Source organism: Phoenix dactylifera, chromosome 2, assembly GCF_051530095.1.
Source record: "Phoenix dactylifera cultivar Ajwa chromosome 2, Ajwa_hap1_PhDact_Kaust_v1.1, whole genome shotgun sequence".
Classification (NCBI taxonomy): Eukaryota; Viridiplantae; Streptophyta; class Magnoliopsida; order Arecales; family Arecaceae; genus Phoenix; species Phoenix dactylifera.
In genome coordinates, this window is record NC_143191.1 from 52948315 (window position 1) to 52968617 (window position 20303).

The window sequence follows — 20303 nt, forward strand, 5'->3', positions numbered from 1 at the left end:
GTATTATTATGAAATAGATTTCCTGTTCCACCGCTGATTTGAGCTGGATTTTATGCTACAGCACATTAGTCAGCAGAGCAGAGTCTCAGCTTACGAGAATTATGATTTTTCTTGGAATCCAGTTGCAAACGTTAAAGAGTAATTCAAAGCGAAAAATTTATAAAGGTTGTACTGAATGTCTTTCCAAGAAATATCTACTGCCCTGCTGTCCAGAGAACACTCTGTACAGAGTAAGGGGACAGGCAGAACAAGCCACAGAATACCAAATGATGATATACATTACTTGATTGATGATATGCATAACAAAAGTATAATACCCTCCCTATGTTTTGCATGTGTGGATGCATTATTATTATGAGCGATATTTATAAATACATTAATGCTTCCATTAAAGAGAAGATAGTATATATCAATTTTTATGAAGGAAGAGAATCCAAACCTATATTCTCTTTTGATAAGTCACAGAGACATTAGTAACCCAAGCCTCTATGAGATCTGAGGAGTGATTGTACCTTCTTGTTTGATTTCATTATAGCCCCCTTCTCCTCTCTACCATTACAGGTTCCTCTGTCATCAGGTGCCAATTCTCATGCAACAAGATCACAACTAAATCAAAACATACCATCACAAGCCACCATCTCGATGTTCGCAGCTGCATGCAAATGCCAGACAATATGCTCCTGCTGATAGCTAATAATTTTTCCAAGTGGATTCCATGGAAATAAGGCTAGAATAACACACCACATAGTCATAGTTTCTTTATCTGCTAGAACAACGACAGAGAATAAGCACTCTCAGGACAACGTCCTTGACAAGGATAGTTGGCACTCGATGCTTGGCATAGTTGCCTTATTAACATCCGCTAAAGATGATTTCACCACACACCATATCAGAACTTCTGGATGAAGTCATAGATGTGATCAGTGATCTCCTGCGCCTTCTCCTGGTTGATGAAGTGAGCAACTCCCTCCATGACAACTACTTCCTGAAGGAAAGGAACATCTTTCTTGAAGCCACCCTTGTGGATATAGTCCTGCATACGTGGGAAATGGTAAGTGAGATCCAGGTCTCCAATAATAAACTTAGCTGGTACTTTTATTTGTGCTCCAGTCCATGGTGCTGCAAGCTCCCAGTTTCTGCAAGGAAAAATAATCCCAATAATGTAAAGGAGTCCAGTTATATAGTCCTTATGCGAGCAAGCTCACCAAGTATCAACACCAGATGCTTGATACTAAACAACAACATCAAGGGGAGAAACACAGATAAATATGTATATGATACGAGCATAGCAAGTATTCCAAATAACTTCATTGGATCAAGAAGCTTACAGCGTTCATAATCAAGATAACAAATTTTGATCACTTAGCAAGTTGAAGAAGCTTGGTTCCACCACATATGAGGCATTTTTTCTGATACAGACATTTTGATGGAGTTGAAGGCTGCAGGTAACTTACAAGTCAAAACATCGGTAGTAATTGATCGGCCCAGTAAAACCAGACTTCTCAAACTTGCTCTTGAAATAGTTGATGTCTTCTTCCGAGAGCCAAGAAGGCAATGTAATGTGCTCGTTAGGTGAACCCCAGCCGTCCTTGGGTATGAAAATAGGCCCTGGATTGCGATACGTGAAAAATTTCCTGAGGACCGTTGCAGTTCCAAGCCGAGCAAATTCTGCTTCTGCAGCGCCAGGTTCCTACCGCAATATTATGAGATACGTACAACCATTTTAAAGAGTGTTCATCCAAAAAAATAAAACAAAATAAAATGACCTGAGAATTGCCACAACCAGCAGCCATCCTGGAACTTAATCCAGCAGTGACAACTGCTACAATCTACAAAAACCCTTATGGCATTCGGAGTATCTCTGTATAGGCAAATTACACTTGTGAAGTCCTTGGAAGAAAGATCCTAGCCATGGGAACTTAGGCCGAAGAGAGAATGGAACTTGTACTGCAAGTGAGGTGACTGAATTGATGATTAGGTTCCTAATGGTTGGGTTCTTTGTTGAAAAGGATGGCACGAGCCTCCCTTCGCTAGAAGGGAAAATATTGAGTGTAGTCCTAATGCTGCATGGGCTTTACATCTTAGTTACAAGAAGCAGGTGTGGGTGAAAGAAGAAATGGAGATGCGGATGCAGAGAAATAGGTCTTTTTAAAATTTTTCTAATGAAGAATCAGTTATGAAGCCAGGAAGATTAGAAAAGTGAGCAGCACCTTAAACTCGTGACCAGTTTGCATGTGGGTGGAGGTTCTAATTGAGAATTATGACACAAATAACTATTGAGTGCAGCTGCTCCCAGCACCCTTATTCACAAAGAGAAGCAGCATACACACTCATGTATCCATACGAAAGCATATGCATATGACTTGCCATATCTCAACAACCAAATTTCGTGACAACAGCAGAGTAAAGAATACAGGGCGTAAAGTAACGGACCTGGAACCTGGAGATATACGAGTCATCTCCATAAAGAGCCCGAAAGTCATCCAAGGGCTTCGCAGCAGGTTTCCGGGGCATAAACGCCACGCTCAAGTTTACCAACGCTTTCACCCGGTCCGGCCTAAACAGGCACAGATGCCACGCCACGAACGCCCCCCAGTCATGCCCCACCACAAACACCTTATGTTCAAACACCCAAAAATATAAAACTTACCGTCACCGGCGAAAGGTATTAGAACATTTTATCATTAGTTAAACGAATGGTCACCTGAGAGAGGGAGAGGGCGTCGAGGAGGGCGACGAGGTCGCCGACGAGGTGGCAGATGGTGTAGGAGGCGACGTCGGGCGGCGCGTCGGTGTCGCCGTAGCCGCGGAGGTCGGGGGCGATGGCACGGTAGCCGCGGGCGGCGAGGCCGGCGATCTGGTGGCGCCACGAGTACCAGAGCTCCGGGAAGCCGTGGAGGAGGAGCACCGCCGGCCCCTCCCCCTTCTCCGCCACGTGCATCCTTATCCCGTTCACCTCCACCGTCCGATGCGAGATCCCCGAAGCCCCCTCCATCTCGATGTCTCTCTGTCTCTCTCTCTCTCCTCGTCTGGGGAACAGAGGTCCGAGATGATATTGCGGCCCCTTCTTCTTTTTTTTTTTTTTTTTTTGGCAAAAAATGGCATTTTAAATTACCCTAGCATAAGTATACCCAACCTGATCATAAGAAAGTAAAAATTAAAAGGGAGTGGAAATATCTGCTGCAGACATCCAAAAAAAACACTCCAAAATGCCGAACTATAAAGGAGGCAGCTCAGTCTGCAACCCTATTTGCCTTCCGGAATACATATACAATATGAGGATCATACATCTTCTGAACCAACCTCCTGATATTCCGGATGAGTGGGTGCGGCCCTTTAAACGTCATCGTCTGCCGTGCTTTTTGGTGCATAAAACCCCCTCCCATTTTGGAAAAATGACATTCACCTTTCACCTCTCCGTCGTCCGTAATGTTGCTAGCACGCATGTACGACGAAATAATTAGTATGATCATTTAAAATTCAAAGTCGTATCATGTTCTATACTCTATAAAATATCTAGATACTCGAAATCTCATTTCCAAAAACTCTTTCCCATATACAAAATTGCAGTAAAATGATCAGTAGGAATATAGCTAATAAATAGAAGTCTATCAAAACCTATAAATTCTACAAATCTGATCTTGATCTAAGCTAATTTGGATGTTTTTATACTGTATATCAAACAAAATAAATTTGATGCATAAGGAAACTACATAAAGAATATATTATTTTTTATTTGTAATTATTTTATGTAATACAAATTATGCGCGGTGATATGGATTTTGATTTTTACTATATACATGTATATCTATATTTGTATATATTTATGTAAGCAATCATTATCAGAATTATTTAAATATTTTTGTTGTTATTCTCGGTAGTTTTATGTTTTAACTTTATGAAAATCATGGATAAAAAAAAAGCATGACTTGGCATCATATCGACAAACTAGATGTCTTGTCAATTTGAATGGCTTGACATGATATTCCACCTAAATTAAAAATAGAATAGTTTCTATATTTTAATATATTATTAACATATTTGGAAATAGAATAGTTTCTAATTTTTTAATATTTAATTAATGTGGACTTGAATACTATTGTAAATGATAGGTGAAAATAAAATGGATAATATCCAACTTGACCCTTTTGGGTGCACAAATTATTACAAACTAGCATCTAACAATATTCATATTTATATTTGTATTCATAAAAAAAAATAAATATGAAAGTATGAGAATAAACTAAAAATTTAGTGTATATCCAAATATCCAATTCTATTTGTAATTTAGATAGTTCTCATAAATATTTTTTTTTTAAAAAAAAGAAACTATATCAATATGTTTTTAAACTTTTTTTCGGCATAACAATGTCTTTTGACTTGATAGATTGCATCCTTAACGGTTAGTTTCTTAATTCAAGATACATAACTCAATAGGATTATGAGGATCCACAAAATGGGTGAGATGATTAAGCGGCAATCGCACCACATCGGCAAATTATGCAGTTGGCTTATTTCTTCCAATCTTTATGAGCAATGCTGTGGCAATCAACATTCTTAAACCAATAAATTTTAACAATTTTCAAATGAAATGCATGTATGTGGCAAGTTGATCAAAAGTTGCTTTGACAACCAGTTTTAGATACAACACAGCTTCTTTGACCTTGGTAGGGGCTTCTTCCAATATCGATTTTCTAAAAAAACACAGCTTCCGTAGCTAATTTTCTACTCCTTGCAGTAGGGAGAATCCAAACTTTTTCCTGAACAAAGGAGAGGTACCAACTGCATGGATTGAGCCTCTGACATAAAAAACTGTCGAATGGATGGAGATTTTTTATTCCTTCTTTTTTTGCCAACTTTCTGAAGAGCCTTTCGGCATGCATACTCAAGTAAAGTAAATTCCGCTAGAATTAACAGAGAACAGACATCTTTTACACTCTCCCCCCAAAAACAAAAGTGAGGGGTAAGAAAGCAAGCACTAAGAACTTAAACCCTTTCCAGCCAGAGAGATTGTTGGAGCTTTTTGTTCTTTCAACTTATTTCATGCTTTCCATGGCACATCAACCACATATTAACTCAGAAGTTTTGAAAGAAGTCATAGATATGTTCAGTGATCTCATGTGCCTATTCCTGGATGAAGTGCTAGGCTCCCTCCATAACAACTAACTCCGGAAGGAATGGAACATTTTGCTTAAAGCCACCAAGGTATGTGGTCTTGGACATACCTGGGTGATCCAGTTCTGCTTCGATAAACCCAACTTGTACTTTTATTTGCACCCACTACAAGAAAAAAAAAAGAAGCATAGCCGATGCATAAGCATCGGTAATTTGCTTTCTGATGTTTTTTAAAGCATCGCAAAAGCGTCGGTAATTAGTCGCTAATTGCCGATGCTAACAAGCGTCGGTAATTCTGATTTTAATTATACTTTAAAACGTCATTAAAAATAATTTTTTTATTTAAAAAAATTTAAAACTCTGTATGCAAATCCTTCCTATGCAACAGAGTCTATATATAGCTAGCATGTCCAACAGAGTCTCTTCTCTGATCTCTTCAAAGATTGCAGCTTCTATAATCTCTCTAATCTCAGATTGGTCCATTCTTCTCTAGACTCCAAGACTGGTAGATTACCAACTGGGCTATATCAGCGACATCCCCTCTCTACTTTTCCCACGTAAAGATCCACTCCTTAATGATGCTTTAGCCCTCTCTGGGCTAAAACATTCATAGGAGTCCCAAATCCGTTTCTCCACCTCCCTCACACGGTCCAACAGAAGTTGGAATGATCGATCTAGCTTCTTGGTATTGGCATATTGAGAAAGAAAAGAAGCAGACCCAAGAAGCTCTTCAAAACCAACCCAAAAAACATCACTGAACTTGTTGCGGGGACGGCGCTTTGGCCGGAGCCTCGCGCAACAGCATAGCCCACATTAAGCTAACAGAGAAAGAGGACCACATTCCTCCCGAGGTATTGTCCGCTTTGGGTGCTCCGGCCCGCGCGTCCAGCGCTGACGGGGGGAGATTGGTGCCCTCAAGGGTTTGCCCTTCAAAAGGCGCCTCGAGAGGAAAGGATTTCCACCCCCCATTTAAGGCATGGAACCTTTCCGCTACTAGCCGATGTGGGACTAAATTCAAGGCCCCCTCCCCTCCCCACAACATAGCCCCCCAGCGGAAAGGTTCCTTGCCGGTTTTTAACGCCGGGGGCCCCCACAGTCCTAAAGGGTAGTCAATGGAGGGAGGAGGCGCCCCTTCCTGGCACGCCATCTGTTGCAGCGCTCGGATTTTCTCGGGGTTGGCTTCAATCCCACGCTGGGTCACTATGAAGCCCAGGAATTTGCCCGAGGTGACTCCGAACGCGCACTTTGCTGGATTGAGCTTCATTCGGTATCTCCTGAGCTTGGCGAACGTCTCGTTGAGATCAGCTACATGGCGTTCCGCCGCTCGGCTCTTCACCAACATGTCATCCACATAAACTTCCATATTTCGACCGATCTGGTCCTCAAAAATTTGGCTGACCAGCCTCTGATATGTGGCTCCAGCGTTCTTCAGACCGAAAGGCATCACCCTGTAACAATAGGTGCCCTTGTCGGTGATGAAGGCCGTTTTCTCCTCGTCTTCTGGCGCCATTCGGATTTGATATATCCCGAGAAAGCATCCATGAAAGTCAGCAATTGATGTCCTGAGGTGGAATCGACGAGCTGGTCGATGCTTGGAAGGGGGAAACTGTCTTTCGGGCAAGCCTTATTCAGGTCGGTGTAGTCCACGCACATGCGCCATTTCCCATTGGCCTTCTTCACGAAGACTATGTTGGCGAGCCAGTCTGGGTAGGAGACCTCCCGGATAAAGCCAGCTTCAAGGAGTTTGTCCACTTCCTCGGCTGCAGCTCGTTGTCGTTCCGGGGCGGAGCCTCTCTTTTTCTGCTTCACAGGCCTGCTGGTCGGCTTTACCTGGAGTCGATGGGTCATGACCTCAGGGTCAATTCCTGGTACGTCGGCGGGTGACCAGGCGAAGACATCAGCATTGTCCCGCAGGAAGCCGATGAGGTGATCCCTTTCGCGGACGCCAAGGCCGGGGCCGACCTGCACGGTTAGCTCGGAAAAATTTTCTCGTAGAGGAACTTGAACGAGGAGCTCACCAGGCTCTACTTGCTTCTTCCAGAGGTCGTCCCTTGCGTCCAGGGTTTCCATGGGTAGCGAGGGGCCCGTTGTCTGAGGCGGCGCCTTAGTTGGTTGTTTCACTCTGTGAGCCGCCATGTAACACTGCTTGGCGACCAGCTGGTCCCCGCGGGCCTCGCCTACTCCTTGGCCGGTGGGGAATCGCACGAGTAGATGGTGGGTCGAGACCACGGCTCGGAGGGCATTTAGCCCTGGCCGTCCAAGGATGGCGTTGTAGGCTGAGCATAGACGGACTACAAGAAAGTCCGTCCTCACGGTGCTTTCCTAGGGAGCGAGGCCGACCGTAATAAGGAAGCTGACCTTACCCTCAACTGGGACCGAATCTCCGGTGAACCCGACTAGTGGGGTATTAATTTTTCGGAGATGTCCTTCTGGTAATCCCATTTTTTGGTAGGCATGGTAATACAAAATATTGGCCGAGCTCCCATTATCAACTAAGACACGCTTTACATCAAACTTATTTACAATCATGGAGATGACCACAGCATCATCATGAGGGGTCTCAACCCCTTCCAAATCCTCGTCCGAGAACGAGATGGCTTCGGAAGCGCGTGGGCGCTTCGGGGAAACTTCCTGGGCTGGACCTCCAGCGGAAGTCCCTCCCCTAATGACATTGATGGTGCCGGCGATGGGTATGTTGTCATTTGGATTCTCAGGGGGCGTGGTGTTTTCTGCTGGCCTCCTTTCTTCACGTCGGTTCCGTACGAACCGATTGAGCACCCCCCCTCTGACTTAAGCATCGGAGGGCCGGCGCCGGAAGACCCGGCCACCGGCTTTTCTGCAGGCACCCCGATGGAGGACGCCGCCCGCCGATGGACCGCCGCTCTCCTGTGTCCACCGCCGCTCCCCCTCCTCGACCGACGATCGCCCCCGGGTCCAATTTCCAGCAACAGAACTAAAACTTGATGTTGAGGGAGAACCAGAAAAAAAAAAAGAAACAAAGAAAGAATTCATTACAATTTATATAGATGTTAGGGGTTAAAGAAATGTTGTTATACTTCCCAATAAACATGCAAAACAAAAGGAAAGGATGGATGCCTGATAGCAGGCATATTTCCTCTGCGCACATTAAAAAAAAATAATAACAAAAATAACAAATTTAAGCTTAAAAAAATGAAATATAAACATGCACTAATGATCAACACCTTCTTCGCCCCGGCCTAGATGTGCTTCCGAGACCCTTCCCTGTCCACGAACACCCTCGGGAGGAGGAGAAGGCTCTCCGGCGTGGGGAGGTCAGCCAGAGGGAGGAGAAAGAGGAGGACGACAAGAAGGAGGCCACCGAGGGGGAGAAGGAGAAGGGGACCGGTGAGGCTAGGCATGGAGGCGGAGGCTCTTTCGGATCTAGGGCTAAAATTGATGGATGGAAAGGGTTGGTAGGTATTTGAGATAAGTGTCATTTCCATTTTGGTTTCCAACGATGCTTTTTAGTGTCGTCTAAGTCAAGCTCTCGCCGACGTTTTAGAGAAAGCATCGGTATCTCCCAACTCTATTTAGAAGCCTCGACAAATTTTGGCACGCCAGCCAAATTGCCAATGCTTCTCCCTAGCGTCGGCAGTTGGATGTTAGAAATTAGTGTTTTTCCTATAGTGACCACTGTTCATGGTGCTACCACCTCCCATTTTCTGCACAAAAGCCTCAACAATACAAAGAACCAGTCCATTTAAAACACTCTAAACCTGCAATTTTTAAGGGACAGAATAAAAGAGAGGTGGATTGGTTGCAGAAAATTAAGGAGCTTAATCCCCTCCAAATCTAGAATACTAACTAGATTAACTATTAACTTGGTAGGGTTGCCTCATTATATGTGAGGCACTTCTCTGATGCTATAATTTTAATTTGATCTAAAATTGTTGGAAACTTACATTGCTAGCTGATCGGTCCCATAAAAAAGGACTCGTCAAATTTGCTTGCACAATATATAGTTGATGTCCCTTCTAAGAGCCAAGAAGTCTATGCAATTTGCTCCTACACATACTAACCTTCCTTGAGTATGAGATGATATCCTGGATTTCTGAGATGGTAGAAATCTTCTGAAAATTGATGCAATCTCTTTGTGAGCAAACTATGGCTCTATAGCTCCAGCTTCCTACCCTAACATTATGAAATAATTATTAAACAAGAAGATTAGAAATGAAACGAAACCGACGCCAAACCACAATCCCGGATGGTAGATGCATACTGTCACGCCCCCGGCCCGAGATCGCGAGCCGGGGGTCCGCGCCAACCGCTGCACACCCGTAGGAAACTCTCCCCACGAGCATGCAAGGCATCTTAACCAAATCTCAAAAATGTAACTAAAATAATTCAGATGAAATACATACAATCTTATTCCATTGACTAACTTGAGTCATAAAGTCTCACAGTTCTAAATACGCAGTGGAACAATAAAGATAAAACATCAATTTAAATAAACCCTAATCTAAGATAACTTATGCCACAGTTTTTCTAGTCGCTTTCCCATTTTGGAAACCCCGATAGGTTAGTTCTCGGAATCTGTAAAACAACAAAAAATTGTATAATGAGCTAGACAGCCCAGTAAGTAATAAACACCTTAACTAGTCAAATCATATAATAACATAAAATATAAATTACAAATTACGATGAATCAACATAATAACATAATCAATTCATTTTCAAATACAAATTCATTGAAATCTGTATCTTTTAAATATCCATATGCATAATCGTAAATCTGATTCGAAACAAATCACATTCATCTCAATATTCTTTAACTACGACCACACTTATACCCTGTGGCTAAGCTAGAAACAGAACCATACTTATACCCTGCGGAGTGGGCCAGAATACCGTACTTATACCCTGCGGAGTGGGCCAGAATACCGTACTTATACCCTGCGGAGTGGGCCAGAATACCACACTGATACCCTGTGGTGGGGCCAGATTTGCCAATGCATAACCCCCAATTGGCAGGATCCAAAACATAGTCAGGCTGAGAGTTCCAAATCTGATGCACATCAAAATTCTTTTAGTAACATAATAGATATATCATAATCCGATCTAAATATGCATATACGATGCAAGAGCAGTAAATATAATAATAGTCCGAAAAATAGTATTCCAATTAACATATCTATTTTTCATTCAAATCATCATCTCGTAAACGATCTTGACAAGGATGACATGAAAATCCAATCCGAAAATCAGACACAGACAACACAAAAAACAGAGCAACAAGGTCAAAATGGCCCAAGACAGACACAGAGGTCTCTTTTTTCGGATTTCGTTTCTCGGATTAGGGAAACACACCTGAGGTTGGTAAGAACTGAGGGACAATGCCCCCCTAACCTAAGTGGGCCCACCAGCGAAGCAACTGGTACTTAATCGGGCGGGGGGGCGGTTTGCTTTCGTGCAACGCCGTCTCTCTGGGTTGTGGTATTCGGCATAGGGAATTGATTTGACGGTTCCATTAGTGTGCTGTTTCCTCTTCCTACGCCTGCCTGCTGCCCCGCCCTAGCTGCTCCCCAATCCTGTCAAGATGCTGGCTTGTACGAGTCTACCGGAACTCGATTACTGGGGTATCTAATCCCATTTGCTCCCCTAGCTTTCGTCTCTCAGTGTCAGTGTCGGCCCAGCAGAGTGCTTTCGCCGTTGGTGTTCTTTCCGATCTCTACGCATTTCACCGCTCCACCGAGTTCAAAATGATCAATATGTAGAATCAGAACAAGTAATTGCTGAGATTCGTGCCGGAACGTCTACTTTTCGTTTTAAAGAGAAGGTACGAAAACATATTTATTCTGAATCAGAGGGAGAAATGCACTGGAGTACCGATGTCCACCATGCATCTGAATATATACATGGTAATGTTCATCTATTACCAAAAACAAGTCATTTATGGATATTAGCAGGAGGTCCGCGCGGATCCAGTATAGTGTCTTTTGAATCAGAATGAGGAATAAAAATAGATTCGAGATGAGACAAACAAAAGAATATCTTTCTCTTTGAATGAGATCTCAATTCCAGCTACGGTTTCATTAGATATCTTACAACTAGAATCCCTCTTTTTTCCGATCCGGTTCCTCCACCACCGCGAACTCCGGTTTCATAAATCACATATAAATTCATTAACAAGTTATTCGATGCAAAAATAATATTATATAAATGAAGAGTCTAGAGAAGGCAGTTCATTACTTACCTTGAACACGATCTACAATAAATCTAATTAATCTTACAAATCTCTCGCAGAACCTAATATCCAAAAATCATATTTTTCTTTTAAAATTCATCACAATATATATAAAACTTAATTTTTAACATTCTCCCAGGGCCGACACTTGCAGAAGTGTCTAGCACCCCGGGTTCGGATTCGGATTTAGGTTCATACCCGTAAAACACCCTCCTTCTTTTATTTTATTTTATTATTATTATTTTCTTTCTTTCTTTCTTTCTTTTTCTTTCTTTTCTTTTCTTTTCTTTCTTTTCTTTTCTTTTCTTTCCTTTTCCTTTTTCCTTCTTCTCCCGAAGCTTCCTCTCCTTCCTTTTTTTTCGTTTTCTTCTCTTCCCCTCTTCTCCTGTGTCCATGGAGGGGGAGGCGCGACCCCATGCCGAGGCTCGGAAGAGGCGGCGGCCTGAGGCCGGTGGCGCTAGCTGCGCTTGCGGCCAGTCGGCGATGCCCGCAACTCGCGATGGCCGGCTCTCTCTCCATCCCGTGGAGAAGAGAGGGCTCGGGAGGACGGCAACCGACCCTCTGTTCTTCCCCTAGAGGAGAGGGAGAGCTCAAGAGGGGAAGTGCCCGTGGTGGGGATCAGTGGCGTCGAAGATGCTCGCGGCCGCACACGGGTAAGTCCCCTCTTCCCTCTCTTCTTCTTTCTTTCTTTCTTTCTTTCTTTCTTCTTCTTTTTCTTCTTCTTCTTCTTCTTCTTTTTGAATCCAATCCCGGCATTTGGCCGGCTCAAAACCTTTGTAAATCATGGATAAACATCAAACAGGAGGAGAAGAAAGTTAGGAGCCCTTACCTTGGCCCCGATGAAGGTCCGGCGGCAATGGAGGAAGAGGAAGACCACCCGTGCCGTGGCTTCTCGACTCTCTCTCTCTCTCTCCCTCTTGGGCAGCTGCACGAGGAGGAAGATGGGACTCGGGGTTTGCGGCTCCTCCTCGAATGGCTTCAATGGGAGGAAGAAGCCCTAAAAAAACCAGGGATCCGGTTTCCACAGGATGGCTCCCTTCATCCCGTGCCCTCACGTGCAACGCACGTGAGGCCGAAAACTTGGGGCTGGGCCGGTCGAGTGGATCGGGCCCAGTTTCAGGTTCTCACATCCTTCCCCCCTTAATAGAAATTTCGTCCACGAAATTTTCATACATATAGTTCAAGAGTAGAGAATACTTCTTACAAATCAAGTCATAATGCTCTTCAAATCAAAATCGTCTTATCTGACCAATGCCAAATAATTCTATTCACCGCACTTCCTCTGCACACTCTGATTTAAACCTCAACATACCCGTGTCAAGTCCAGATTTTTTTTTCTAGAATTAATTGCTTATTGGTACATTCATTATTATGTGTTAATCCGCGTGAACACTTTCAAAATTTAAAAGTTCATATTCTTCTTTTAACAATTAATCAAAAAAATTGTTGTGTAACTATTTAATCTTTTGTAGCAGTATAATGAGTTGTCTAACAAAGAGCAGTGGACATGGCTAGACAATAATTAGAAATAAATATTGGAACTAGATTAATACCTGTTGTCAACACCTCAGAAGCCTGTGCATCTTGCTGTATAAGTGCAAATACTCTTTCTTCAGTTTTTGGCCCCTGACTTCTTTCTATTGCCTGAGTAGAACTATTCTCGTTTCTCTGTAGGCAGTCTGCAATTTTATAACCTATCTTACCGCATCTAAAGCAGGCACCAGTGTTCCAATGGCAATCCTTGTCGGCATGAACCTTACCACATCTGGAACATTTATTGATATTCATCTGCTTAGGGTTGTCACTCGCTGATTTCTTGTTTGAACTCTCGGCGTTTTCATTGCTCTGCCCCTGAAATTCATTTGACCTGTTCCTCTTCTTTTGATTCCTTTCCCTTTCCAACCGTTCATCATTAACTTCCCTTTCAATTATTAAAGCCTTATTTACCACAGCTACATAAGTAGTCAATTCATAAGGTACCACTTGTTTTCTAATTTTTGTCTTTAGTCCCATCTCAAATTTATGCGCTCAATCTAGCTCATCCTCGACTAACTTTGGAACAAATTTGGCTAGCTTAGTAAACTTAGCTTCATATTCTGCAACAGTCATATTTCTTTGCTTTAGATGAATAAACTCCTGCTCTTTCTGTGTCCTTACACTCCGAAGAAAATACTTATCATAAAATGCTCCTCGAAATCTTTCCCAAGTGAGTGGCTCCCTATCCTGCTCATATTTATGTTCCAACATCCGCCACCAGTTGAATGCCTCACCTTGCATCATGTATGATGCAAACAAAATCTTTTTATCATCCTGGCATCTCAAGACAGCAAATGTTTTTTCCATCTTTGTAAGCCAATTATCTGCTTCCAACGGTTCTGTAGTCCCCTTGAAAGCTGGAGGAGCCAGCCTCTTAAATATAGCTATATTACTACGCTGTTCACACTGTTCCCCTCATCCTTGCTATGGTTGTGTCTGGGGCAACTGCGCTTGTTGGAGCAACTGCTGTTGCACCTGCTATTGCATCTGCATAAGACCCACTATGGTCTGCATAACCTGGCTTAAGCCCGGTTCTTGTTGTCTTGTCTGAGTATCACTAGCAAGATTGACGACTCTCTCCTACTGAGGGGTGTTACCAACTTGTTGGGGTGCGCTGCTATTTTGCAGGTTTGGTGCCTTATCAGTAGCTCTGCGAGTAGTCTTTCTCATCCGACGTGGAGGCATCCTGACTTATATCTATCAAATAGCAGCACGCCAATAATAAGCTTACCAATTAATTAATAGTATATAGGATGGCTTGTTACAATTATCATAAACTAACGTCCTAATGTCCCTAGTGTCTACCTACCTACACTCATATCATGTCAGATTTTCTTATCTTAGAATTTTTTTTCTTCTATTCATGCTCTGATACCATTTGTAACAACCCATGATTTCACCCAAAATGGCTAGCCGAAAGTTATTATTTAGGTTTCTTGATCCTGTATAAGTACCAAAGATCTATCCAGCGAATAACCGATGTGGGACTAAACACATGCCCGCACGGGTCCTCACAGTCTCTCCCCGTTCAAGCCCTAACATCCTCGTCAGGCTAGGGTTCAAATCCATTCAAATCAAATCACAAACACCACGATTGACTCGTGGTCAGCCTCAATGGATCCGTGCTGCAGTGTTCCCTAGTCCACATAGGTTATGGGCCGGGTCCGCTCTAATACCATTTGTAACAACCCAGGATCTTACCCAAAATGGCTAGCCGGAAGGTATTATTTGGGTTCCTTGATCCTGTATAAGTATCCAAGATCTACCCAGCGAATAACAGATGTGGGACTAAACACACGCCCGCACGAGTCCTCACATACTCCCCCCGTTCAAGCCCTGACGTCCTCGTCAGGCTAAGGGTTCATATCTATTCAAATCTAATCACAAACACCACGATTGGCCCGTGGTCAGCCCCAATGGATCTGTGCTACAGTGTCCTCTAGTTCACATAGGTTATGAGCCGGGTTGGCTCTGATACCATTTGTAACAACCTAGGAGCTCACCCAAAATGGCTAGTCGGAAGTTATTATTTAGGTTCCTTGATCCTGTATAAGTATCCAAGATCTATCCAGCGAATAATTGATGTGAGACTAAATACACGCCCGCACAGGTCCTCACACATACAGATACAGGTAGAGAAACCGCACAAAAGGAATGGATGGTCTGTCATTTCCACTACAGTGTTCTGGCAGAGAACACCAGTAACCAGACAAATTCCAAATTCCCTTTGTCAAGTTCTCTGCAAGAAAGATTTTGTTGAGTCCAAGCGGACAATTGAACCCTGAATTTTGGAGGGTGAGGACATTTCTACAATTTGATGAACGTTCTATTAAACACCACTATTGTTTAGCAACTTGTAGGCATTGTTTACAGTGAGGAAATTAGCACTAGTCCAATCCCAGCAGAAAGAATCTTGAAGCATGGTATGCTGAACCGGCCCGTACCGACCGGTTCAGCTTGTACCGGACCGGTCCGGTCTCTGACCTGTCCGGTTCTGCAATAAAAAACGGTTCCAGCCCCAATAAGATCGAAACCGAGCAGTACAAAGTCCGTACCGGCCTGAACTGACCGGTACAAGAGCATACCGGACAGAACATGACTGGTTCCATCCAATTTAGCCTAAGAACCGGATACCATACTATGGTGTCCAATTCGCCGAAGAGTGGCATTGCCGCTATGTGGCATTTAATGCCACTTTGTGGCATTTGCCACAATGCCAAATAGTGTCATTTAATGCTACATAGTGGCATTTAATGCCATAGAGTGTCATTAATGGCATTAAATGCCATAGAGTGGCATTTACCACTTTGTGGCTTCGACTTGCCCGAATTGATACTATATCAATTCGGTAGGCGACGTACTATTACAGCATATCTTGAGTAGGCCGGTACTGATACATCATATCTTGGATAGATGACGGATACGTCTATCGGTACCGGTAGAGCATATGAAGCATGTCCATAATCTAGCAATTTGTTCTCGACGTAGTTGTTCCAATGGATATCTAAAAGTCAGATTCATTGCATCTTCTTTTGAGTACAAGAAGCAAAATAGCAGACTAGTGCATTCGGATGGAGAGAAATTTAGAAGGGCTCAGGGAAAATACTCAACAGTAGCCCAACTGTTCATCTTTCTGGAGCTCTTTTGGATGCATACTCACTAAAAATTCTGCTAGAATTAACAAACAACAGAATTTTTACACAAAAGCAGGAAACAAAATGCAATCATTAAAACATAACAAACACCTTTCTATTCATTCTTTTTTAAAATTCCCCTTTATTACATCATTTCGATGGTACATCGGAGATGATTTCACTGTCGCAAATTTTGGATAAACCACATACTAGCTCAGAGGTCAGAACTTTTGAATGAAGTCATAGATGTGATCAGTGATCTCATGTCCCTTTTCCTGGTTGATAAAGTGACCAACTCCCTCCATAACAACTACCTCCTGAAGCAATGGAACATTCTGTTTAAAGCCACCCTTGTGTATGTATTCCTGGATACCTGGGTAGTGGTAAGTAATATCCAGGTCTCCCACAATAAATTTAGCTGGCACTTTTATTTGCACTCCTGTCCATGGCGCTGTCAGCTCCCAGTTTCTGCCAAAAAAAAAAGCCCCGGGATATAGAAAGCACCACTCCAGATAATACACTCTAAACTCACAATTTTTGAGAAAATTTAAGAACAAAAAGAACTAGTGGACTGGCAGAAGAATTGAGGAGCTTAATTTAATACCCTCAGGATAGTAGTTGAAAGCTGTCTAAAACTTACAAGTTCATGCATCGATAGTAGTTGACCGGCCCGGTAAAACCAGACTTGTCAAATTTGCTCGCATAATAGTTGATGTCCTCTTCCGAGAGCCAAGAACACAATGGACTCTTCTCAGGCAGATCCCAGCCTTCCTTTGGTATAAGAAAAGGTCCTGGATCTCGACTTTGTAGAAGTGTTTTGAAGATTGATGCAGTTCCTATCTGAGCAAATCTTGCCTCTATAGCTCCTGGTTCCTACACCAACATTAATTATGAAATGGATAACAAGGTTAGAAAAGAAACAAATAAAGCATGAAAACTTTTTAATCAATCAGAACCATACACCTCCGTGGACAAATCTGCAACCAATATGTTTAACTACAAGAAGAGCGGAAAATCTTCTCCATCCATTCTTTATTGTCTTACTGACTGGTTAAGAAGTACAAAGTCTGAAATATGAGAACAGGTTCATCTATATTCTTCTGAACTTTATTAATCAAAAATTAGTCTAACATTATGTCATTTCTGTTGAAGGATAATTTAGTTGGTTATTTGTTATCATTGAGCTCGAATGCCATGGTTCACTTTTGCTAAAGGTTGAAGCAAGCAGTAAAAATTGATGATAGACACTTCCACCATGTCTTTCTTCAGATTTTAAATAATATTTCAGAAATTATCTGTTCTCCAATGAAACTTTTCGGATGTGCTCATGGATTTCATCTATCTAGTAAATATTCGGCATTCTGATATCAACCAGGTTAGAAACCGAAAAAGATAAAAAGAAAATATTGGAAGAGAAGTAATAAATATAAAGAATAAAATGTAGGGATCCGAACCTGGAATCTACAGATATAGTAGTCATCTCCATAGAGCTTCCGAAAGTAGTCAACAGTTTTCATGGCCGGGTTACGAGGCATAAATGCGACGCTCAAATTCACCAAAGCCTTCACCTTGTCCGGCCTAAACATGCACAGATACCAGGCAATCAGCGCCCCCCAGTCGTGCCCCACCACAAACACCTGCATTACAATTATAAAAAAATAAAAAAAGAAATCAGAAACACCATAAAAATTAGTTTAAAATAACTAAGTGAGTTTTTAATATAAAAATAAATAAATACCTACATATTCCCTCTTCCTCAAATACTTGTACACACTATCATGAAAAAAAAAAGGGTTCCAAACACACACAAAAAAAAAAGCAATCCATTTAATCCATTTAAAACTTAAAAAGAGGTTCAGTGGGGAAAAAAAGTAGATTTCCTTAATCTATTCCTTCCACATTAGTACACCAAGCAGCAAAAACACAACTAATTTATTCTGATAATAAACCATATATCTTAAAAATTTGTAAAGCCACCTTTTCCATCATTCCACCGTATAAATTGAATCATTTATTTCAGAATAATGAAGATAGCAGTAGGTTAATTTATTTATGCCGGATTAACTTATTCTGTAATCAAACACAACCTAATCAAAAACTTAACCAGCAACTTTATCCAAGTGTCAATCTCTAAGAGAACAAATATAAAAGGGAGTATGAGAGAATAAATTACTGAAAATGAACAAATAAAATCAACGAACATTTAAAAAAAATATATATATCTTTTATAATAAAAAGAAACAAAGAAAAAGACGAGAGAGAGGGGAGACTCGAGGGGTCTCACATGTGGGAGGGCGAGGGCGTCGAGGAGTGCAACGAGGTCGCCGACGATGTGCAGGGCGGAGTAGGAGGCGACGTCAGGCGGCGCGTCGGTGTCGCCGTAGCCACGGAGGTCGGGGGCGATGGCACGATAGCCGCGGGCGGCGAGGCCGGCTATCTGGTGGCGCCACGAGTACCAGAGCTCAGGGAAGCCGTGGAGGAGGAGCACCGCCGGCCCCTCCCCCTTCTCCACCACGTGCATCCTTATCCCGTTCACCTCCACCGTCCGATGCGAGATCCCCGAAGCCCCCTCCATCTCTCTCTCTCTCTGAGGACTCTGCCTTCCTTCTTCCCTATATGTAGCATATGTTCCGTCTTTTTGCATGGAGTCGGCAACCCCGCCGGTCGCTTCGCATCCAGAAGTTGTTGATGACGGAAAAAAATACGCTTCGCCTTCATTTTGTTCGCTTGGAAAAGATTTCGTGTGGGCCCACCCGCCACGGGCCGGTCCGACTACTGAAATGTCCAATATCTAGAAGAAATCTACGCCCACGACCTAAAAGCCAAAGACATTGTTTTGAGCTCGCTCAAAACCATCCAAGTAAATACAACGATGGCGGATATCCCATGGCGCTCCGGCGTAACAAGGCATGCGGAAAATTGGCAATTGATTGGCTTACCATTTTATTTAAATACTCTTTAATATTGTCCAATAATACGTTTTGGACGGCGTTTCTTTAATTGATAGAAGGTTATTAACTTATTATATCGATTCCAGTCATGGGTGATTTCTAGCCACCTATTAGTTTTCGTCAGCTGACAAATAATTTTATGGTTCGAAGGTACCAACTCATCAATCTATGAAAAGTTTTGACAGGTAGATCAAGTGACGTGGATATAATCGCATGTTTATCAAGATTTAGAAAATTAAAAATATGCATGAAATGTAACAAATTGCATTAGGACTATGTGACGGGATTCTTCAACAAATCTTTATGTTTGATTGTTAAATATTTTGTTTTCTAATTCTTACGAAGTTATCTATATTCGAATGATTTAATTTAGTGTGGAACTTCTATATCTAATCCCCACTTAACGATCTTCATAATTCTCGGTTCTTAATAGCCATTTCAGTATTCTAAAATCCTAAAGATTTCCTCCACGACCCCCAATAGAGATGGTTACAGCACGTTGATTATTCTCGATATCCTAAGTGATCCCAATTAATCGCATTCCGTTAAGGTAATTCATCATAGCACACATCAATGATGATCTTACATGCATACCCCAAATCTGTTATTTATGCAAATCTGTTCTTTAATCAACTGGCCCAAATCTCATCATTCTCTTTGCAGCAAATATTGAAACCGCTTCTTTATTCAATTGCCCCAAATATTTTCTTCCCTCCTTTGCCAAATCTCTTCTTCCCCATTTGTTTCTTTTTCTCTATAGATGGTGAACTGAAAACAGTCCCAATTCTTGTCTATTAGTGCATAAAAGGGGTTCGCAAAGAAGAATTCTCTCTACTTTATTTTATCTTTCTCTTCACAGCAAATGTTGAAATCGCATTTTGCATCATTTCTTCATCCCTTCATGCTCTTTCAACTATCATGGCTTTAAAGAACATAGGTAACCTGTTTTCATGGTTATTTTTGTTATAGTAACAAAGCTCATATGATTTTCATCTCTGAGGACACAAATGTTGATCAAATTTACAACAAAATAGTGAAAAAGGTAGAGACAACTATCTCTTACAATGATAAAAGTAAAATTTTATATTCCAAAAAAGTCTAGAATGCTAGTTACGCTCATGGGCAATAAGGATGTTCAAAATATACATCAAATACACATCAACTTAAATATTGCGGTAATCGAGATGGTTATTAGTCATTCACCATGCTTGACTGAAGTTTTTAGTGTGGTAATCGATATGAGGTAATGCACTAATCTTTGCATTCCTTTTTCGTTTGCTAGTTTTTGTTTTAATTAGTGTTGTAGTGTATATACAATGGCTTCATGTATGTACGTACAAATTACGATATGCGTATGTGCAA

General features: G+C 42.0%; 2 protein-coding genes across 2 annotated transcripts; both read right to left on the minus strand.

The window, feature by feature from the left end:
* Positions 1-684: 684 nt before the first annotated feature.
* LOC103696229 (epoxide hydrolase 1-like) lies at positions 685-3248 on the minus strand. Its single transcript, XM_008777771.5, has 4 exons — positions 2705-3248; positions 2434-2616; positions 1455-1690; positions 685-1136 (listed from the first exon to the last, which is right to left on the minus strand). Exons 1-4 carry the CDS (start codon positions 2993-2995, stop codon positions 890-892), a joined length of 957 nt encoding a protein of 318 aa, XP_008775993.3. The 5' UTR covers positions 2996-3248; the 3' UTR covers positions 685-889.
* A 12801-nt stretch (positions 3249-16049) lies between these two features.
* On the minus strand, positions 16050-18672 carry LOC103719777 (epoxide hydrolase 1-like). Its single transcript, XM_008809170.5, has 4 exons — positions 18275-18672; positions 17445-17627; positions 16631-16863; positions 16050-16458 (listed from the first exon to the last, which is right to left on the minus strand). The coding sequence occupies exons 1-4, from the start codon at positions 18632-18634 to the stop codon at positions 16212-16214; spliced, it is 1023 nt and encodes a 340-aa protein (XP_008807392.5). The 5' UTR covers positions 18635-18672; the 3' UTR covers positions 16050-16211.
* Positions 18673-20303: the final 1631 nt, after the last annotated feature.